Source organism: Vanellus vanellus (assembly GCF_965231255.1).
Source record: "Vanellus vanellus genome assembly, chromosome: 1".
Classification (NCBI taxonomy): Eukaryota; Metazoa; Chordata; class Aves; order Charadriiformes; family Charadriidae; genus Vanellus; species Vanellus vanellus.
In genome coordinates this window covers 74,416,345-74,440,425 of record NC_138905.1, presented here as the reverse complement: position 1 = coordinate 74,440,425, position 24,081 = coordinate 74,416,345, and the positions used below count along the sequence as shown (strand labels likewise).

At 38.3% G+C, this 24,081-nt stretch overlaps 1 protein-coding gene across 5 annotated transcripts in view; it reads right to left on the bottom strand.

The window, feature by feature from the left end:
- SOX5 (SRY-box transcription factor 5) overlaps window positions 1-24,081 on the bottom strand; it is a 293,938-nt gene that overhangs the window by 213,494 nt on the left and 56,363 nt on the right. For all 5 annotated transcript variants that reach the window (XM_082498315.1, XM_082498314.1, XM_082498316.1 and 2 more), the window contains exon 3: window positions 8,055-8,265. In XM_082498315.1, coding sequence (XP_082354441.1) covers window positions 8,055-8,265 — 211 coding nt within the window. The remainder of the gene's footprint in view (window positions 1-8,054; window positions 8,266-24,081) is intronic.

The window sequence follows — 24,081 nt, the reverse complement described above, 5'->3', positions numbered from 1 at the left end:
GATGAAAGGAGTCCTATCTTCCTAGTACAGCGTATTTACAATGCCTACAGTTGTGTAAAACTGGTAACATTCAAACCACCTTAAAAATATCAAAGTTAAGCAGACACATAACTAATAAAAGTAAGCAACAGCTTCAGAGTGTTTTTACAAGGCTACTTCATTAGCTAAACAAGCAAGTGGGAGTTGCTGCAAATGTTGCTCCTTGCCATACTAGAGGCTTTCCCTTGCTTCTGGTAAACAGAAGACACAAGACAGCCTTGCGAATAGCTCATGGCACAGACTGAGATCTAAAGCTAATCAGACAGGATGATAGGTCATCTTAATCAACTTCAAAAAGCCAACCCACATGCTCGTCCCAGCTCCTTGCCTCTCCTTCCCTGATCGCTCTCTCGCTCATTTGGCCATATTTTCCCCTTCCCCCTCCACTCGCTTCCCGCAAATTGTGCTGTTAAGAAAGAACGCGGGGAGCCCTTCAGGTCTCAGCATCCTGGGCGCAGGTGGTGGGGAAAACTTTGAAGTGAGCTCTCCACTAACTCTAGAGCTGGCCGTGCCTCCTCCATAAGCAGCTCTTATTAAAAAAAAGACCAAGTATCCACTAGAACAAAACCAAGCAGGCCTATTTAATTAGGGCAAATGCTTGATATCCACTTCTTCATGTTAAACCACACAGTTGCACAAGCCTGGGAGGTCTGATTAATTTTAATATGCACGGTCGTGACAAGCGCCTCGGGGGTAAGAGAGAGGGGAAAAAAAAACTCCCACAAACCCTGCTAGCTCGACAAATAGGTTTCAGCTAAATGTTGTGTATGTTGCCCAGATTAAGATGTTACTATTCAGCAAGGGCTTGAACCTTTAATATGAGGGACAAGAGGCCCGAGAAACAGGTGGCTCGCTCTTCACTCCTGAATAAATGACATTCCCAAAAGCTGTGGCACATAAGCATACAGAAAGAGCTGGCACACTCCCTCATGTATATTTGTATATTACCAGTCTGGGTCAGAGCTTTCTCCAGCAGTGATCCAAGGACTGAAATGAAGCTCAGAAAGCAAATGGCTTTTCCGGGGAGGGGGAAATTAAAAAAAAAAAAATAAAAAAAAAAAACAGAGTGCAAAAACTGAAGGCAGACGACAGACTGCAAACTGATCTAGCTGGAATACACTGGGGGCAACAGGCACATCAAAATGATCCGGAGGCAAGAGTGACAGCAAGTTTTCAAAACCCCCGTTGAAATTAATCACAGCTATTGAAGAGTCTGGTTACCTGGGGAATTAGGGGCAGACAGAAGCCCAAATAATTATTTTGGTCTTGGTGAACCACTCAAAAACTGCACTGTAAAAGATGGGAAGGGAGAGATCAAGCATCTCGCTTTGGCTGCGGTTTGTCTAATACTATGGAGTGAATGTGCCCTGGAAAGAAATTTTAATTATGGAGATCCATCAGAGAAGACTTTCATTCTAAAACAGGGAGGGGGAGAGGGAGTGCATCTTCTCTACAAAAGCACAAGTTTCCTGCATCTCACTTGACCATAATGCTTTCTTCTATATTTAAGATGCTGTATCAGCACCTCAGATGCCTTTATCAAAAGAGAAAAGAAAAATCCAAAAGCTACAAACCTTTGAGGATGTAAGCAAGAGAGACTTGGACGGGAATCTAAGCAAATTTTGAAAACATCCATTGAAATAAACCGTGACTATTGGGCTAAACTATTAGGAAGGAAAACACTTAAAAACTGAAGGTGACAAATGAATAAACTTCTCTTTGAGCAAGTAAGAGCTGGCAGGGCTTCAAACTAGGTTACTTCTGTTCTAGAGTTAAAGCACGTTAATAAAGGTTTAAGCTACTGCAGCACTTAACAGTGGCTTCTCTTCACATAGGCCTATTTCATAAACTTCAGCTTTTAATTTTTTTTAAATTATTTTTTATTTTTATCCACAGTACATGAATGCACATTTCCATATGGCAGGGTCTTTGAAAGAAGTGCATGGAAGTTTGATGCTGGCTTGCTCTACAAGAAAAGACACATTTTTCTGGTAACAGACTGCATAGATGAACATGGAACCACAACGCACTTGAAGCATCCTTCCACAGCAGCAGGAGTGTACGAACAAAACTTGAAAGTACTCAGCTGCAAAGCATCCTTGTTTGTCCTTCAGAAAAACAGCATTATAAAGCCTCTTCAACACGTACGTTGTCAAAGGGACAGTGAAGAACCAAATAAAAGACATTCCAACCTCAACCAATTAGAGTATCCTTAGGCTTTTCCCGAATCTGTTCACTTTATTTCTTCCCATCTCATCAGATGTGATTTAAAAACACGAGTCCTGCATTTCAAAGGCCTCCCTTCTTGTGCCCATTAATGGTCTGCTTGGGAATTTACAGCTTAAGAAGAGGGAGACCTCTTGATTTCTTTACAAGATATATTGATTAGAAGTTTGATAAAGTTAGGAAATATTCTGGGATCTCATTTCAACTAGAGAGCCTGAATTCAATATGGTTCACTTTTACAGACTACGGAACTGCTTAAACAACAGCTATTTAAATTACCACAAGAACAGGTGTTGTGATTTATAATGTAAACTTAAACATCAAACACAAATAGCCTTTGGGGGATGTTCAGAAGACAAAAATCATGCCCGAGGGGCCTTTCTCATCCCCTTCTTTCTGACAAAGTAATTACTTATAGTATTGCAGCATGCTATAATACCTGAGGTGCTAGTACTCACATTGCCTGTTAAAGCCTTGCAAACATATATATTACCTGCTTACTAAACACTTGAGATTAATTGTTCCTGGTCAGAAGACCTAAGGACTAGTAGATTGAAATTCTGGAGTAGGAACAATATTATAAACACTATATATACATAATTCTTGCCCGTGCATGTTTATATATATTTACGTCTAAATAAATAAATCTAATACATGCACTTTATATATATGTATATCCGTGTACATGTATTTATATAAAATTCAAAGTAGTCATTTAAACAGCCAAACCGAATTGAGTTTCGGAGGTTCTCATTACAGAAGAATGAGTGCACCCACACGTGCACACTCTCATATGCGCAGTCTCCGTGGTCAGGTAAATGCCCATATGATCTTTTTTATGCAGAATTCCTAGAAATTCCATACAATAACATAGCTCTGGCCTCAGAAGACACAGTATGTAAGTCTTAAAGATAAACAGATGATACATAACCAGTTACAAACATATACTACCAAAATGGAAAAAGAAGATTGGTTCTTAATTAAAAGTTAGGAGATATAAAGAGACGGTGAGTACTCTGGCTTATTCTAAAAATAGCAGAGAATTTACTTGTTTGCTTTTTTTTTTTTTTTTTTTTCCATAAGCCAAGCCATACATTTACAGGAAAGGCTACAGAGATTTCAGAGACTTAATTTTCCACAAGCACAGGCCATAAATTAAAATACAGCAATCCAATCCCATTAATAGTGCAAGAAAAAGCTAAGTGGCTGCTTTGGTCTTTGCTTTCATGAACTTGTGTCAAGCTCAGTGACTTCAAAGAGATTTCCATTTCATTTCTACAAATGAAGAGAACAGACAGACAGAGAGTCTCTGCCATCCTCTGATGCCTTAAGAAAACAGAAAAAAAACATGCCTGTATCTCATTCGCCTAATGATTTTAGTTGCAAAAGGAATCCCATGGTCGGCAGACGACCCTCAGGGCAAGGGCTTGAGGTCTGTCACAGTATATAAGGCTGCTCCAAACCCACTCCATTATCTTCATTATTGTATACCAGGAATAAAAGGGGACTGACTCTTCTTCTGAAGTTCAAGTTAGAAAGGACAGAATGTTTCATGTAAAATAACATTGTGTGACTTCAGTAATAGGTTTATGCCTTTGGGGGCCTAATACTAAAGCTGCATATAAGGATTTTCTCCAGAATGTGAGAGAAGAAAAATGAGCACTGTATTAGCAATGAGTAAAATTCTACAACTTTTACATTCACTGAAACACTCTGTGTCTCTGTGTCAGCATCACTCATTGTCAATCACATACTTTCATATAGGATCAGTAAAATGGCAAGTTTAGGGGGAAAAAAAAAAAAAAAGAGCATGGAGCTTTAGAGCTAAGTATAATAAAAAACCCTATGAAAACCAAAATCATACACATATGCAAGAAGGAAAAGAAAGTGACAAGCTTTTGGAAAGTTCTTAGGAAAGAGTAGGTAGCATGGCTTTCTACAAGGGCCTTTCACCAAGGGCATATATACATCCAATCAATGTGGAAAACATTAATATGAATAGTGATGCTTCCCTTGTCAGCACATGTGTGGGTACATGTATGTGCTTACATATATGCATACATATATGTGTGCATTCGTGCACTCTGAGCAGTATGTTTCGTAGCACTATAAAAATCCTTTGCTGACAAAACTTACTAAGTATTAACTCTTACTTTCTGACAAACATAATTTAAGAAAACCATTTACCTTATATCAATAGTTTTTTAAAAACAGTCAGAGCTGTTATCAATATTTTGGAATAGCTCACTTGCCCTCAAAACCCACTTAAGAAAAGAGAAGTCCTCTCCCTGACTGATAGGAGGTTTGGATCAAGACCTAGAGTTGCCAACCCAGCCCTTTTTCTGGTTTTGAAGAAACAGGCCATTTGAAAGAATGCTTCAAAAGCACATTTCCCGCAGTAATTCAGAAGACAATTTCAAACAATAAAAACAGAGCAAACACAGCCCATTGTACAAGTTAAATAATATATAAACTTTTGAGTACATAGAGAAATGGGAATCTGGCTCATATCTGGTCTTTGAAAGATTCACAGGAAATTGATTTAATTAAACCTCAGCTACTGGTGGAAATGTTTCCCTTTCTTCCCAAAGAGAAATAAAGTGTTATATTATTGTTGTTGACATAATGCAGCAAAGCTTAACCAAGAGTCTTGGTCTTCTCCTACAAAGCTCCACAAACGAGCAAGACTAAAAATTGTTACTGAAATACAGTGATCACACATTGTTGAACTGTTACCTAAACGAACTACCAAAGATTCCCACTTGTAACTTATCTTATTCACAGGGAAATTCATTTGACCTGGACAGGCTGGAAGAGTGGGCTAACAAGAACTTTATGAAGTTCAACAAGCATAAGTGTAGGGTCTTGCACCTGGGAAAACATAATGCAGGAGTTCAGCACAGGCTGGGATCTACCCAGTTGGGGAGCAGCTCTGTAGAAGGGGACCCGGGGGTCCTGGTGGACAACAAGCTCAATATGAGTGAACAGCGTGCTGCAACAGTAAAGAAAGCCAACAGGATGCTAGGATGCATCAACAAGGGCATCACCAGCAGAGATAAAGTCAGTATCCTACTCCACTCAGCCCTTGTCAGGCCACACCAGGAATACTGTGGTAAGTTTTGGTCCCCGCTATGCAAAAAAGATGTGGACAGGCTGGAGAGGGTCCAGAGAAGGGCCACAAAGATGATCAAAGGACTGGGGAGCCTGCCGTATGAGGAAAGGCTGAGAGAACGGGGTTTGTTCGGCCTTGAGAAAAGAAGGCTTAGGGGAGACCTTATCACTATGCTCCGGTATTTAAAGGGTGGCTACAAAGAGTATGGAGTCCCCCTTTTTACAAGGAGTCACATGGAAAAGACAGGGGATAATGGGTACAAGTTACTCCTGGGAGATTCTGATTGGACACAAGAGGAAAATTTTTCACAATGCGAACAATCAGCCATTGGAATAATCTCACCAGGGAAGTGGTGGATTGCCCAGCATTGGACACTTTTAAGATCCAGCTGGACAGGGTGCTGGGGCATCTTATCTAGACCGTGCTTTTGCCAAGAAAGCTTTGACCAGATGATCCTTGAGGTCCCCTTCCAACCTAGTATTCCATGATTCTATTATTAATATGCTAATTACCTGACTAGTAACCAGTGGTGACTGACAACTTTACTTTAGCATTACCTGAAGAAGACGTGATAATAAGTAGATTCTCTGCTGGAGTCAAACAGAGAAGACATTGTGCTTGCAGTAGTACATACTTCTTTTAGGGAAAGAGATTCATATTTGTGGAGGATCTCTAAGAACAGTCTTGCCATCTGCACCCAGAAATATGTATTTTTTAATTAGCCACTCTAAGAACAATCATGTTGGCTGAAGGGAAGGGGGAGGGAGACTTGTCAAAATGATGTATTTGTCCCTCACCACCTTTCAATGCTCTTACGCAAGTCTAATTCTCCTCCTAGCCAGCTCACCTCTCTGGCCTCCTTTTGTTTCATGTCCCATTTCCCATTCTCTCCTAACTTCTGGACTTTTGTTAGTTCGCTTTTAAGGAGAAAGGGAAAAAAATCCCACCCCTTTCCTATTCCTTTTTTCCTGGATGGGGAGTGAGCAGAGACATGAATATGGCACCCTCATAATGATTTAACTAGGGCTTAATGAAATTTTCATCACAACCTGCTGTTCATTTTAATGGCCTTTGAAAGACAATAGAACAATGGCTAGAGGGAAGAAAAGATTTTCTGTTGCATGCATTTGCAAAGCCCAACATTCAGTTGCTCACCCCCCTCTCTCCCCCAATCTCTTCACAAAGCTGTAGATCTTTTGTTTGTACTGTATATTTTCATTTTAGTAGAGCTGAGATAATGCACAGGCTCTGTAACCATTCTCATGTCTATCTGTGGCCTTTCCTTAATGGAGTCTGTGCAGCTTGCACATCCTCATACTCAACAGAGTATTTATACATTGCCCACAACTCCCTGTTCTGTCCTCCGTCTTAAGTAAAAGTCTGGTCTCCTTCCCTCCCACCCCATACCATACACCATTTCCATTCAAAGGCACAAGGTAGGTGACGGCACTGACCATTAAGTCAATGTAAATGCAAAATGAAATGTTATGATTATACGTAATATTCAAAAAAATGCTTAGACAAAGAATTTGTTTCCCAGCGGACCCTTACTGTGTGCTCAAGAAGAGAAGACCAATTTACAGTCCTGTCGTGCTCATGTTTGTGACAAGCATGGCTGTGCTTGCATCCATGTTTTCATTCCAGTATGCAGGTTGTCCTAAAATTTTCTTGTAAGTGCTGTCAATTCATGCTTCAACACTGACATGGGCTCCGAGGGCCATGCTTCTAAACGTTTGAAATAGGTTTCTACAACAGGATAGGCGGGTGTAAATTAAAATGAAGTCTTATTACTGTGCATTAAGGAGTAGGGCTCAGTATGTTCACACAACAGCAGCTGTCTCACAGTCCCTTGGAAAACTAACTGTAAACCTGCAGGCTGGATACCTGTGGAGGATATAGCATAGAACTTCATCTTCCAGTCAGGGGTTTCACTCTGCCCCAAATAGGCAGGAATTGAAAATCTTATTTAAAGGAAAGCTGTTCTGTAGCTTCCCAGCTACAGTGAGATGTTCAGTCTTAGTCTCAACCCTCAGAGCACAAGTGGCATAGTCACCAACTGGACACACAGTCTCAAAAAGAAACTGATTCTCCAGAGATGATACCTATACACCAAGGCTGAAACTTGCTGGCCAGACATAATGCAGAGAAAGCCTGTACTGTGTCTGTTTGCATAGTACCTGCACTACACATAAATTGAGGATGACATGATAGGACATGCTCCAGACAAAAGCTTTCATGAAATCCAAATTTAACTTCTTACCTTTCAAATAATGACGTGCGCACTAGATAATTTCACCAAAAAAACGACATTGCTGATAACGCTGCTTTTTGCTCTAGAAATGGGGGATGGGGAAGTAGTGGTGTAAATGACCCCCAGGCTGTAAAACTTACAGTGTTCATTGTACCCATGTCGAGGAGGTTGCCGTGTCTATTGCAACTGTGACAAAAAGACAGACAAAGCTCCCGTTTTGGAAAAGCTAAAAATTTTAGCTATGATGGGATATTGCTGAAATTTATCTCTAATGTAGACAAGAACTATGAGTTCTTCACTTCAAATTTTGCTAGCAAGAAAAAGCAAATGGAGCAGAAAATGGGAAGATTAAAAAGTATACATATCCAAAGAATCTGGAGAAAAGAAAACAAAACAGAAAATTTTGGCCAGTTTCCCAGTCCTTACCTTCTGGCTCATTTTTTATGAGCTCTTCCATTTTTCTTTGCTTAAGGGTGTCTACAACATCCGCTAGGCTCCCTTTACGCCTTTCAGGGGTTCCCAGGGCTGTGCTGGACAACGGTTCTCCACTTTGACGCCCACCTTCTTCTGCCTTCAAGGGTGAGGTAGATGAGTTGTGCGGGGCAAATGAAGACATCACTTTATTGCCATCAACTTCCTGAAAGGGGAGAAAAATGAGATGAAACATTTCTTTCTTTTCTTACAGAAGAAAAAAATAAAGATAGAAAGAAAGAACAATCCTTTGTTCTTTGAGTTCATTGCTGTTTGTTCTTCTGTTGAAACCTTTAAAAAGGCATGCAATGCTTCAAAAACACCCAGAACAAAGCCTATCCATAAAGCATAAACCACGATTACAGGCTGAAGTGAACAAAGATCAGCTTGCAGGAGAGAAACATAAAATACAGTTTTTCCCTAATTGAGAAGAAGTGTTGTACCCATAGGTTTCCTAATAACAATGGTATCGATTACCTTTAATTGTTTGTTCTTTTACAGCTCGCTTTCGAAAAAATCTTCAATTTTTACAAGGACCATTAATTTCCTGACCTTATAAACTACTTAATGCCTTGACAGCTAGTTGTTTTAAGAAATGAAATAGTAACCAGGTATTAAATGCCATTCACCATATGACTTATTTTAACTCACAGTTCAAGTAGTTCTCCCATCTATAAGGGATGAAGAAATTCTTTTCTGTTTTCTAATTCTCTTTGTATCCTCCTCTTCCATCTCATACCTTCATTTCTTGTAGATACAATATTTTTCACACAGGTGGTCCTAATGACTTTCACCGGCAGCACAATGGCAAAACTCTGTGACCTGGAACATACACACGATCCTCCTCACGTGAGAGTCCATAGAGGTCTACTCATTAATTTTAATGGAAACCAGAACCGGTTCCAGCATCTTCAAACTTGCCTTCATTACTGTGAGAGCCTTCTCCTCCACTCCTCCTCCAACATAAAGCAACATTCTCTGCATATATTCCTTTCCCCTTGTATGTCTCTTTTATACTCTACCTTTCTGTACAGATTTCTGAAACCCTTTTTTTTCTCTGCTAACATATGCCATCTATACCTTACAAAACTTAGGTCAATGCCTCCAAACAAAGCTTGCTGCAGACTATGTACACTGCATAATATAATGCTGCAAACAGGAACAGTTTTTATTTTGATCAGATGCTCCTGAGTTTTTTTTTTCTTTTTCATTATCCTATTTCCTTACATGTTTGTGTTCCAGATGTTTAACGACTATTATTTCTAAAAAAGCCCCTTGACCATCTTGTGATCTGAGTTACAAACTTGGTTGAAAAAGTCTTAATAATTTTCAAATTGTTTTCATTTTACAGGTTATGAAAGTGACACATATACTGTTTTTAGCAATTTACATTACGATTTTATCATTTTTTTCCCCCAAGTAATTTTTGGTGTCTCTGGTTTAATAAACCCCAATATTTCAGAAAAACGTGTCTTTTCATAAATAGAATATAAATTGCTAAAAATTATCTCAATAAACTTTGAATAAAGCAACTTGAGAAATATGAAGTAAAGAACGCATTTGTTTTCACAGACTACTTCATTTTGGCAAAAAGATTACCTTTGGTTAAGAAAACTTCTAGTGCAGACAGTTTTGAGCAGCTTGAATGTGTTATACTAGTGAATAAATTCCCTAACAGAATCGGATTTAACTGAGATTACAATCTGGGCCATCGTATGCCCCAAAAGCCAAACCCAGTGATGTTAATGAGAGACTTTCTACTGACGTCAATGAGCTTTTGACCAAGCCCTAAAAAATTTTCCGACTCTAGTCAACAGAAATGCTCCTTTTTTTTCTTCTTGCAACTCCCTTCATTTTTGTTCTGCACCTGGAAAATTACTAGTTGCTAACACTGGACTTCAAAAATGAGTTGGAGGCGACTTTAATTTTTTTTCACATACATAGACCTAAATAAACTGGTTTTTAACACTGATCTAGACAAGCAAAACAGCTAATTTCAGCATCAGTTCAGATTTCAGCTAACATTCAAACTTCTTATCACCAAGTGGTAATTTTTTTCCTACAGATAAGGCCAAAAGAGAAAATATCTTGAAAGCTGCTTTCTTATTCACACTTTGAAGACAGATAAGCCAATGCCATTCTTAGTTACAGTTCTTAAATCCACCTATACCATCAATTATGTATAGGAACAGTATAATTCCTAATTTTACCAGGAACTAGTTCCTTGGTTTTATTCCAAAGGGGGCCCCAAAGACACTCACTTGTGTTTCTGTGTATGTCACACACTGGTCACAGACACAAAGTACTTGCAACAGCTGCCTAAACCTCAGGAACTATCAATGCTGCTTCCATGTATGTTTTGGGGTACAGGCAAGTGTTCTTATGTGTACAAATATATTCTGACTATGTACAAACACATTCTAAGTTTGTTGTAAGAGAAGAAGCATAAGAACACAAGATTGAATGATATGTAAGGTAATACAAGATGATTTTCAAAATCACAAATTGCTTGGCATTCAAATGGAACCCACAAGTATTTTCAAAACTACTACTATTTCCCTGCCTCTTTTTCTGGGGAAAGGAAGTGTGAGAGGGAGAGGACAAGAGAGTAGTTTGTGGGTACAACATCACGAAAGGACTCTGGATCCTCAGTTCCTTGTTCTTTTACATGTTCTGTGTAACCATGGAAAAAGTCGCTTTTGTTTCTGTATTTCAGTTTCCTACCTGTAAAACAGGCACAAAGGAAGTAATTTCTTATATTGGAAAGGTCTTGGAATGATAAACTCATTAATAACACAGCCCTGATACTACAACACTGGCTGAAAGGATTTATATGGTAGAACGGTTAAGAAGACTTCATAGCTGGCCAAAAGGAAATGGAAGTGTTCTACGCAAATTTTTTTAAAAAACAGATTATATATTAAAATATATATCTAGGTAATCATTCCCAAAACAAAATATTTCCTTAGACTGCTCTTGTTATGTGTGCATGTATGCAGTGTTTGCATCTCACATACGTGGGCTATTTATACACTCGTGGGGTTTAAGATACACTCCACATAATCAAAACACATATACAGTAGGGGAACAGCTGCAATCACATCTCAGTGGGCTAAATTACGGTACACCAGTGAATTATTCATTCAAAAAGATCTGTAGCAATCACACATTCATTGCGTGATTTGCAATCTAAGAGGAATCCTCTCCTTTCCATTCCAGCTGATGAGCACACGCATCAGCTACTGCTGTTGATGAGAGTTCAACATGGATCCTCTCGCACACCGGCTCGAGAATCTGCCTTCCCCGCTTGTCCGTGATCTTTTTATTCTGTCATTCAGAACAACCAGCTGAAATGCTCAACTGTTATCTTGGCTTTCTCTTTACATCCCTGCATTTTATTTTGCTGTTTCTTACGCCGTTACTGGAGAAAGTGAAAAAAGAACTTTCAGTGGTTTGGGATTTTACTTTTACCGTGTAAAAAGAAAGGATACTTCCACATAAAACCTACTCATGTCAATGGTTGCATAAAGCTAAAAAACTTTTAGCAAAGAAACTCTTCTGATACTATGTAGGAGAGTTTAACTATCCCCCTGAAAACTCTTAGAGAAATCCTTAACGGCAAGAAAGATATGTCAGCAGCAGTTTAAAATTAATCCCCTGAGAAGGAAGTTCCCTCCCAACAAGTGAGATTTAGCAGGTTCCTTTTCTGAAAGGACAAACTTACATGACTTTTTTCAGTTGAGAAAAAAGCAACACCACCGTGAAGCATGGTTTTAAAGAACCTAAACATCTACTAGTGACATTTTAAAATGAAGTCCATCAAGCCACACACACGACCTATCCCTCCATCACCAAAACTGGAAAAACAGACACTCTTTTACCAGAGAACAGTCTCTCTCTCGGCTGTGTAACCATTTCACCTGTTCAAGTTTGATTACATTCCAGCCTCTGGCACTGTTAATCCTGGTAACAGTTTTATGCAGTTAGCAGCTGCTTCATGGATGGGGCTCTATTGTTCATTTGCATTGCGAATTGCTCTGCTAATGTGTGCTGGCACAACATTTCATCCAACCCTGAGCTGGGATTGTACTCACCAACACCTGATGCTGCTGCTTCTTGCTTTTCCCGCTTCGGAAAGGCAGACAAGGACCTACACAGATCCTGCTGAATCAAACACCCTAGGCCCTTCTTCCCCCCCCCAGCAACAACAACAGCAACAACAACAACAACAAAAAGAAAAGGACCGGCCCACGTTAAGCGTCTTCTGCGTCTGTTCCAAGCTAGAATCCACAGGAAGACTTGTTCGTTTTTCAAGAAAGTTGCCTCTATTTTGCCAAACAGCTTTCCACCTATGGAGGAAATACCTCTTCCAAGGTTTAATGATAAAACAGGCTTCTGCCCTTTCAGGATGAGGTCAATAATCTTCCTTTGTTAATCTTGGGCAAGCTTTACTTAATCTAGCCCCCTTGTCACCTTTGTGATTGACAGGAAAAGTCATGTCACTGGACAATGGACTTATCCTCACTGAGCAATATCTTTTTTAAAGATTACACAATGTTACCCTTGCTCTCATAAAAAGCGCAAACATTTTGCTGTTAAAAGAAACTATTCATTCCAACTGTATCTTTCAAATTGCCTCTCTCCGTTTCCAGGGGCCAACTGAGGCCTATTTCAGTTCTACAGAGGGACAGCGAAATACTTGATGAAAAGAAACAGGTTGTACTTGCTGAGATTTCCAAAATATCTCTTAGCACTCTAAATAGATCTCATCTCCTCCTTCCTCGTCGAGAAATACATGTTATTCCTATTCACAGTTAAACTCAGACAGAAAACTCTGTTTCTGTGACATTAAAATTTTGTCCCAAACCAATAATTGAAGCAGAAGAAAACTCAGAACTAAGTCTGAAACTGTTAATTACCGCCATATGGTATGCAAGGAGGCTGCATCTGCAGAAAAAAAAAAATTATTATGAGAACCAAGCTTATGGCATTGCACCCAAAAACACCTGGAATAAAATACTTGCGTCTTTAAAACAAGCATTGATATTGTCTGATTTTAAGAAGCCTGTGATCCTAAAAGCAACTAGCAGGTTGGTTTTTTTTTTTTCAAAGCTGGAATTTTGCCCATACTTTGCTCTTTTAGAATGTGTAAAGAAGACCCAAAAGTAAATTTTTTGCTCTGCTTTCTGCATTACACATGTAGGCCTATCTATTTTATAGTCTCCATAGTGACCAGGAAACTGATAACGGTATGACATAAGACATAACCAAAAAACAGAATACTTCACACTTCTGAAGACAAATGATTCTTAAACAATTTAGTACTGTTTGCTATTTATTTTTATTTATTTTACCTAATAAACTTCTAGGAAATTACTATCTTTGTTTAAGATTCAACACCATAGCTACTTCAAGTGAAAATCTGAAAGCTATAAAAACACTCCCAATGCCCACAGGAGGTCCATCAGCAATTATGAGAAAGACCAAACTTGACATTTCCAATATTTTTTTAAGGTTTAAAAGAAACAAAACACACACAGAGTATTCATAAAGTAAAAAATGATCTTTTTTTTTTTTTCTTAACCTTCCATTTATAATCTTTGCCTTAATTAATGTAATTAACTTACTTTCGGAGCATAAGTGCCATCAGCTTTCAATGGGAATCATATCTTCAAATCACTTAAGTCATTTGGAAAATTCTCTCCTTCTACATTCTATGCTATAGGGGCTGTAGGGCAGATATTACCATGAACCTGTATGGTTTATGGTGGCTGTCAACCTGGCACGTTCAGGAAGATGAAATACATATTCCCCAGTGCACATTATTCTTTTTACACGTTAGAACTCCTTTGCCGCTATCTTACATTTAAATAGGTCTTCTGTCTATAGGTTTCCTTCATGGAGCAAAGTTGCTCATCAGTGGTACGAAGGAATGATCCCAAGGAGATTTAAAAGAACAGTGGAGGGAGGATACAGTGAGAAAAAGGGAGACCATGTAAAAGGGCATAGAGGGGAAAAAACATGGAAGAGGATAAATACACCATTAGGAAGTAAGAACTGACGAGAACACATAATCCAGGGAGAGATAAAAGATGTCAAAGGGTATCATGTAAACGAACCTAGAAAGATGTACATCCACAGGCTGTAGTCCTGCAGTCAGATCCATGCAAACCAACAGCTATTCTTACAGAGATTTTTTTTTTTTTTCTCCTATGACTGGTTTTAATAGCGACAAGGAACTGAAATGTAATGGACAGTGAAGAAGTTGATGAATAGATCTGAAGAGTCAGCTGAAGAGGTTATCATGGCAGAGAATTAAGAATTTTACCTGAATTAGGTAAACTAAACACAATCAATAGAGATACGCATTTTTTTCTTTTTTCTATGATCATGCTACAGTCAAGCAAAAAACATTCAAGTCAAATATTGTTTTGGCTTTGCTGAGATGATGTATTTGGGACTCCATGATCCATATTTTGGAAGTATTACAAATGATTAGACATACAGAATCCTGATCACATCTAGCTCTCCCCCTAAAATGTTAATACTTTGCTTGGTACTGGATTTCTCTTTTTTTTTTGGAAATCATTATTATCTCTTGTCCTTCAGGTTGTATTTATTTGACGTCAAATGTTGTACCTAATTAATGACCTCTTTTTGATGAAGCAGAAGATATCTGGCAGAGGTTTCAACAAGAAGACTAACAGGTATTTCCAGTGTTTGACATCTATGAACCTTGTTGAAAATTATTTGAAGCTCAAAAAGACGACCATCTGCCCTATGAACTCTGCTACATCAGACATTTTCCCTTCTTCTACCTTTTTCTTCCGTATGCAAAACTGAGACAATAATAAATATTTCCTGCAACTTAGGGCATTTTATATAATTGATGTAAAAAGCCTAGAGATTATTGGACAAAAGCCTCATAGCAGTTGTATTTTCATTTTTATTGATGCAATAAATACTCAGCTCTTACATTACTCCGTGGTGCACTACAGCCCAATCATCTGAAACCAGAAATGGGGAACTCTCCCATATATCAAGCGCCACCCCTCAATATCTGACTGTAACAGTGAAATGTACTTTGATTTTTTCCAAATACCATGATGCTCTGACTGCTGCCATAACTGCACAAGCAAGAGAAAATTTCAAGCATTTCCAAGGTTTGGAGATGACTTGTAAGAAACTGTTCAGCTATGTTCACACAAAAGGAATAACTTATACTCCATTTTGCATTGATTTCTGACTTTATCCTCTGTGATTCACAGAACACAGGAGCAGAGTTTTCAAGGATTTGAAGTATCTAAAGGTGTAAGGAGGTGCCTATTGGAATTTTTGAAAATGCACAGTAATATATATTCATTTAATTCCCACTGATTTCATCATAAGTCACTGAAAATAAAGACTTGGAACCAGCACAGTGTGACTGGTTGACTTTCTGCGCTTCTTCAACAGACCATTATCAGACTATCTACAGTACAGAGCACCATCTGATAACCCATGCTTTAAGACAAACATTTCTTCTCTGGCTGTTCTGCATTCCAGCCCATCCCCAAACATACAGCCCAAGTGTAGTAATTCTTACTGCTTATCCCCCAGTTCTATTTGATTTATTACAAATCAAAGAATTATATGCAAACTGTGGATCTGTTTGTAGTAAAAATATATATGAGAAATAAATGAGATTTTGGGTTTATTTTTAGCCCACCCTTTTGTCCCGTTTCTTGCAATGGAGTCTTCCCCCACATGAAAAAGTAAATTGCAAGTTTTTCTACAAAATGAAGATATTAAGTACAGTAAAATAGTAACGACTACTTTGTATTGGGTAAATGTTGGCTAGTATCATAATTACCGTCACCCATCCTCAGACCAGATCTCTGCTACTGCTTCTTTCTCCAGCAAAACTCATTTTAAGAATGTAATATAGGATTACATCTATTTGCTCTCAAAATACTTAACAAACAAAACTGGCATTTTGAGAACTCCTAATATGTTAGCTATAACCTGCAAAAACAAAGAACATGTTGTACTATAACAGCCTCGTTATCTTCATGCTAGTAATCTTCATGCTTAAAAATAATAAATAAAACTCTGCAAAAGCACTTTTAAGACTTTTATGATCTCTTCCCTGGGGGACTAAAGATCACCCTTAAGACCTTGCTAAACAAAAAATAAAACTACTTATCAAAACAGCTTGGTAGACTCTTCAGCATACATTAAGTCCTTCTAATAGTTTGGAAATCATGTGGTATAAAACGATTATCTTTGTAAAAACAGAAGATTACTAACCACATACAACAACTCTGGTATTGTGTTTCAAAACTTATGTTAAGCGTCAAAAACAGTTTCATCACCAGCTTTCTTACTATGAAACAAACCCATTGTCTGTGCTAACTCCTTCAGAGAACAGGAGAGGACTGCCTGAACAGAATTTAGCGATATAATAAAAGGAATGCCAAAGGCTAGCGACGGCTCCAGGTTGTTCGCAGCTACCCACCTTTGCATATTCCGATTCACCACAGTTTTCAGATGGGAAAGGGATGCAAAATCACCTCATCTGTTCTCTGGTAGCCTACAGAAAATCATACCAGACAGACACACTTCACCTCATTCCTTTTTTCTGGGTGGCCGAGAGGAGAATAAAGACAAGTCGTGTACGATTTGGTCAAAATCTCTCTGTGTTGAGGAGGATTTGGAGGGTATCTTGTCTGGAGAGAAGAACCCTCTAAATTGAGGAACAAAAGAAGAGAAAATATCCTGCGCCCATAAGGGCTTGTGCTCATGTTCGTCCTTCTAATTCTCCCAGGGCAGTGTGATTCTGCCAAGTACCTAAAGCAGGTATGGAACGAAACGGCACACTCGGCCCTCTGGTGTGGTCCCAGTTGTTTCATTTGGGCTAGTAAAATGGCTCAGACAGTGACGCTTCCCATTCCCCCTATGAATATGCTACACAGTAAAAGCACCCCTCATTGCTCATATTTGCTTCCTTTCAACTGTCATGGTCCTCAAACCAGGACATCAACCCAAAACTCTTCTTACACAGCTTCTTCTTCCAGCGCTCTGGACTATTTCTCATTCACGTTAGAGCCTTTACCATCCTCATCTTTTTGGACAGTTAGCGTGTATTTACTTTGTTATTACTGGCCTGTATTTAGCCTTTCCTCTTTCAGTCTTCCCTCACAAATCAGCTCCTACAACTCTTTAATCATTTGTTGCTCGCCTCTGAAATCCCTCCAATTTGCTGACTTCTCTAACGTGTCCAGAATTGAACACATTATTTCACATGTAATCTTAGCAGAGTTACAAGGAGAAGCACAATTACCTTCTCGTTACCGCCTTTTTTTGCTGCCTTGCTGTATGACGAGCTCATATCTAATTTGTTTTAACACACCTAAATCTTTCTCAGCATTACCGTTTTCCAAGTGCCTTACTCCCATTGATTATCTGTGTTTTGGATTACTTTATGCAGCTGTACCAGTTTGTAATTTTACATTTGATTATTTCCTGCCATGCAGTCTCCCCTTGATTCCTTTGATATTATGGTTCTATTCTCCTGGGTGCACCACTGGCAACTTTAATGAGTGTATTGTAATTCACTTGTTCAACTTCTGTACAAACATATTTATTTCTCCCTATTTCTAAAATGTTGCTACAGGCACTCACTATGCTGGGAATCCCGTACCAAGAACGAGACGGCTTACAGCAGGCAAAGGACTACCATAACCCTATTCCTTTCGGTCCACTTTTTTTTCCAGCCACCTCAGAACAACACAGGAGACAGATGTTGCTACGTAACTAGGAGGCTCTGACAGGCCAGGGTAAGTAAAAAGGTACAATAATGAAGGACGCGTGTGCAGCATATATTGCCCTAGGAACTTCTTCCTCGTTTCTACTGAAGGAATTCCTCTGACAAACTCTGCCGTTGTGGCTTTTCAAAGGTACCCATCTTTTTCGACATTCACCATACCTGCCTCTTTCCACTAGTTAAATAAAATCATATTGTACAACATCATCCTGCCCTCCTCTCAATAACTTGACACATTACCAATTTTCTTTTTCTATAGTTACTTTACCCAAAACATTCAAATGAGATGCATGAAACACTGTAAGAAGGAAGCACCTCGCAATGCACGCATACTTATGGACTGAATTCCATGCAACGTCCAATAATCAACCCTTTTGGAATTATTTGTTCTTGATACTTTTGAAGATCTTAGCCCACACATTTGATATCAGGAATCTTGCACATATCCTACATGAAGGGTAGGTGTGCGGCTAAATCCACTACACTTCTAAAATAATCATGTTCTGCTTTATATATGTTGCATATTGTTCATAAGCCTTCTCAATTCATATCCATTTATTTACTTTTACCATATATTTGATCTCTTGCTTTTCAAAAGATTACAACTAGACTTACAGGATGTTAACTGTCAAAATCATCTTTGCCTCCACAGAGATTAGTATCACTTTATTTCTTTTTCTGAAAGTTCTCATTTTCTAGAGGCCCAGGAAACATTACTTTATTAAAATGGAATAACTACTTGAGAAATAGCCCCATTGTCTCCACTGGAGTTAACCATAGCACAAGATAACACCTTTAGAATATGAATTTTTCAAAATTCATTCTGTTGGTTCAGAAATACGTGGGTCTCATTCATTTATTTTTGAAACGCGTATCATCTAGTACATGGGACTCACGGATCTGCTTTTATCTAAATTCTCTATTCTTTTACCTGCTTTTTATAGACTTCACCAATTACCCTCTGTCTACTACTTACTCTCTTGCACTTCTTAAGTAATGGCTACACAAACATTCATTCGTAGGATTTTTCCAAGCAGTAACTGTTTTCATCCTCTTTAACAGTTACTAAAAAACGTACTTTCCATCCAAAATTTATTTCACCTGCTCTTCTTTTATGTCTTTTACAACTTGATTTTCCTTCCAAAACGCTCCACAATTTCAGTGAAATAGAATTTTGAATTCTGGTACAAACCAAAGTAGTCTTCTCAACTTTGGAGGAAAGACTGCACAGGAAATAATAATAAATAAAAAGAAATATATATATACTGTGTTTATCAATACAGAATAAACACCATCACAGAATGTCAGTTTTACAGGAGATGAGAGAGTAGGAATCAATCTTATCTGGATCTTACGCACTTTAAACAGAATGTGATGTTTGATCAGAGAATGCCAAATATATGAGAAAAATTAATAAAAGTTAGTATGACAAAAGTCAATCCACATAACACCGACACATAAATGTAGTATGTGATAGAGCTACTCAAAAATTTGTTAATTAATAACCACAAAATCCCTTTGTGATATTGCATATAGGGGAAATTAGGGAGTGACATGAACTGACTTCCCAAGTTCCAAACCAAAGCAATGGCAGGGCACATGCAGCATCCAAGGATTACTGAGAACCAATTCTCTGTTCACTCTTCTAGGTCTTAGCACACCTCAAATGGTAACATTATGTTCTACTCAGGGGAGCAGCACGATGTTATTTTATCATTTAAGTCCCATTCTAGAGCTCATTCAAGCAGAGCTTAAACAAGATTTAAAATGCACATAGACCCTGCACACAGGTGCCAGTTTAGACTGTGATCAAGTGATGCAAAAAACCCAATAAATTCTAATTTATGACAGATTCACAGTTGTTCTCACTCTGCAGATCAGTTATTCTTTCTTCTGTTCCTTTAAACTGCAGTCAGAAGCATACATTGCCTACTACGAAGAGACCTTTGTGATAAGATGATATCAAGGGATGTTGTGACACCACTGATTAAGAATTACACAGTAAGCAAACTGTACAGAAATGCTAATTTTCCTCCCCTTTCTCATCACTTACCTAAATTATTCTGAGTAATACAAATGATCTTTATTAGCTTTAGGGCAGTTCATTCTCATTCTCTTATGCAATTTTTCAAAGAAATCATATTCCTGTAGCTGATTAAGCCCACTACACATTTTCCTTAACAATTAATTTTGTGCACCGTTGTATGTCCTGTTCACAAACAAACCAAAAAACCCAAATAACATCTATTCTTCTACAGTCATAGCCAACTACCCACCATCAGCAGAGGATGAATAACTTTTGCTCTTCTTTGAATCACTGATTTCTGAGTATTCCCTGTAGTTTTCAGTCATCATGAAATGATGCTGAAAAACCCACAGAATTGCCCAACCCAAATAAGACAGACACAATTTTCTCCACTTCGGCTGGAAAAATATAAGCCTACTTTGTGACGAGGAAGTATATTGGTTGACTAACAGAGCATGGTTTTACAAAATCTGTCTTTTTCTGACCTTAAATTTATCAAGCGTGTGTCTCAGGATGCGATCCAGCCAGGTATCACTGCGCCTACCAGTGCTGAGCTGATGTACAGAAAGTTTCTAACAAAAAGTTCTCTGCAATCCATTTATTATACTTAGCGACATCAAACAAGGAAATATAATTAAAAAGCTCCTGTGGAGCACCTACAGATCTTGAGCACAAAGACATGGTATTTGGTTACAAGAGTCACACTTCATCTTTTTATATATATACATATATATTCATACACATTAAAAGAAATTACAGTACATTTTGGAGGGTTTTCTTATTTTCTTCCTCCCTTCTGTTCTGGTCTACGAGTGTCTACACTTACAGTATACATACTTAAACGTTCTCAAAAGAGTTACATACAATTTCTTGATTGAAGTTTTTTAATCTTCAGATGTACATGTATGTGGAGACTACATATTTGAAAAATAAATTGCCTGAATAAATTCAATTATGTGAAGTAAGAGTGAAAATCACAGGCAAATGACATTATAAACAGGAACTGTGCTGAGAGCTTATTTCTACCGTACAAGGTACATGCAGGCAAAAGCTAGTTTCTGACACTTCAGACTGGATGCCTTTCAGATGGACCAGTCTTCCTTACAGTATCCTTGACAGTACTGGAACTTGCACTTACACATTTATATAAAACTCTTCTCAATACATTTTGGCATCACATTTCTGTTATTCAGACGTCACATAGTGCTCATAACAAGGTTCAAAGAAAGATGGTCGAAAGACGTTACAGTGCCACTATGCTGCAACGTCTGATATACCTGACCACTGACTGCTTTCTCGAGTAGTCACTGTAGTACCTCATAGTCACGTTCATGGCTATTAATGTTAGCAATAGTTACAATATAACCATTTTGTTTCTTTCATCAGTATCACATATTAATTGGGAAGCACGTTCGTGTCAGTCATAGAAATGTAAGGTACTTTTTTCCTTCCATCCAGGCCTTATGTTAAAGAAAAATTAAAAAAATTTGGAAGGAGCATATACATCCTCTACCAGCCGCCCTGTCTTTCAACCCCGTTTTACACAACTTTATCATTACATCAGTTTTCCCTGATTATTTAGGAATCAGTTTCATAAACTAAGGAAGTCTTTACATTGCAGGTTCAGATTCACCTCAAGCCTATACAAATCAAGATACTGTTACCAGATAAGGACTTGGTCATCTGAAAACATTAGATGATACAGAAATCACAGGTACCCAAATAAGCAAAATGATTATCTTCAAAGGAGAAAACCTGGGATTAGGAAGGCCCATAGAACAGAACAGGGATGCACAGTTATATTTACAGTGACTAAATGGAGAATTTCTGAAGACTGTCTAAACAACATCCTTTTGTAAACATTTTTCCATTAAGATATTAATTATCAGTCTGCTTCTCTTGATTTCAGCACATATTTATTCTCTAGAGAAGCTGGCCAGAATATTAAATGATTAGCAAGAGTTTCAGATGTCCATCAGCAAATTGCATTTACCTCCACAGGTTATTTTCAGTAACAATAGGATCGCTTGTTCAGAAGACCGAACTGTTCTGGAAATCTCACTTCCAGAACACGTTTTATTTTAAGCCTTTGTGTGCAAGTTTATTAATTTTCATCGCAGCTATTATTCACTTAAATAAAAAGTAGAACTTTCTTTCTTGGAAGTAGCAGAATGAGTCCTAGTACCAGAGAGGTCAGCTTATGCACAGCATACACTTAATAAAACATGACCAGAATTAGCTGTGAAAATGTCTCAAAAGAACTAGTGGTTTGTCTTTGGTTTTACTCTCTTGCTTAAGCACTGATGAAAAGAAACACTCTCTTATAATACCCAGCGAAGATGCTAACGAAAATAAACTGGAAAATAGACAGTAACAAACATCTTCGGAGTTTGCTAGCCATTCTTGGGACTGCAAGGGTTGCACTAATTTTAGATTGGCACAGATTAGTAGTAGTTTACATGGAAGCATTTGTGTTCTGGTTCTGTAACAGGTGAACCTACAACAAGGTAGGGGGATAAGAACATTGGCTATAACATGTCATCGTTATCCAACGTGTTTGCTCCCCATGTATTTTCTGAGTCACGTCTATCTGCTTGCTTTATTGACTAATTTTTTTTTAGCTGCCATTAGCACTAAAGAGTCAATACAGCTACAAAAGAAGGAACTAGACTCTGCTTTGCAGACATATCAACAAAATAGTCAGTTAAGTACCATTTGCAAAATGTTTATTACTAGGGATGACGTGAGGCAAAAAGGACACAGCTTTATTTTCAAACCCCAGGTTAAGTTAGCATTATAGGCAATTAATAAAAATATCATATTTTTACGCAACTAAATTCGACCCCTAAAGCCACAGCAAGACAGAAAACATGGGACCCTTTCATGTCATTTTTACAGTCATTTATCTGACTATAACCACACTTTAAAGCGTTAAGGTCAGCTGGTCATGAAGCATGAGCTACACTTCTGACTAGCATGCACCACATTTGACTTGAGAGTAAATAAGGGACTGACACTCCATTAACCTTCACAAGTACAATTATTTATCAAAACAGTTCAAAAGAGTGCCCGACAGAGAACTGATAAATCTGGAAGCAAAAAAACGAAACCGTAAGAGAACAAACTGATCCTTCGCCAGTGATGAAGATCTATTTCCTACCACAATTCCTGGGGCAAGTCCTCCAGCTCGTTTTCTAACACTGCCATTCATTTTAAAGGACTGCCCCTCAATTCTCATTGCTTTTGACAAAATCTCAGAGCTTTTTTGCTCTCTTTTTATTTCCATCTTCTTTCTTGGAAACAATATATGCTGATATCCTATATTTATAGACTTCTTCAAATACTTTCCTCAGAAGCATACGCAGAAAATTCAGAAGAGTTGTGACACATTTGGTCATATCTACTCTTCTGTGCTTTTCAGCACAAGGACCACACCTGTTCACAATATTCCTATTTGGCGAGCTGACCGTCATCTTCCTACCACCATATAAACTTCATTTGTTTTATTACAGGACCCATGGGGTGGTTTATTACCATGTGGTCTTCAAATTTTCTTAATTCTATAAGATTTCTATAATATCCTTATGTTGTGAAATTCTATCTGCCTTCCTCACTGAAGCATGAGGTTGAGGCTGTTCATCAGCAGCTGTCATCTGCCATCAATTACATTGACTTTTTGACTGCAGTAGCACTCTGTGCTTCCAAAGAAGGGGGAGTTTGCCCAAAATCTTCTACCAAAAAGCATCAGGAAGGAGAGAAGAAAGAAAAGGGTAGTTTTTTTTCACATGGGGAAAGGAAGAATGGGAAGCAAAATCAGTGGTTTGACTGTTTTTTGTGAAAGATTTCAATTTTTTTTTTCCAGTTTCAAGTGTTAAACTATTTATCCTACCAATGGGGAAAAAATACAGCCCTGATCTAACCACTGCAGAGGTGGAGGGGTCTGAGCAGCACATCACAAGATACATCCACATTAGACAACTAGCTTGTGCTCACTTACACCCCTGGTAAACGTGCACTGAATGAAGATTCCCTTATAATCAACTGGAAAGTTGATCCATCACTGCCATGTCTTGCATACTGGTTTTCCTTTGTCAGTAAAGCACACCCCTTCATTCCAGTGAAGCCTACCTGATCTCCAGCCTCTCTCAGAT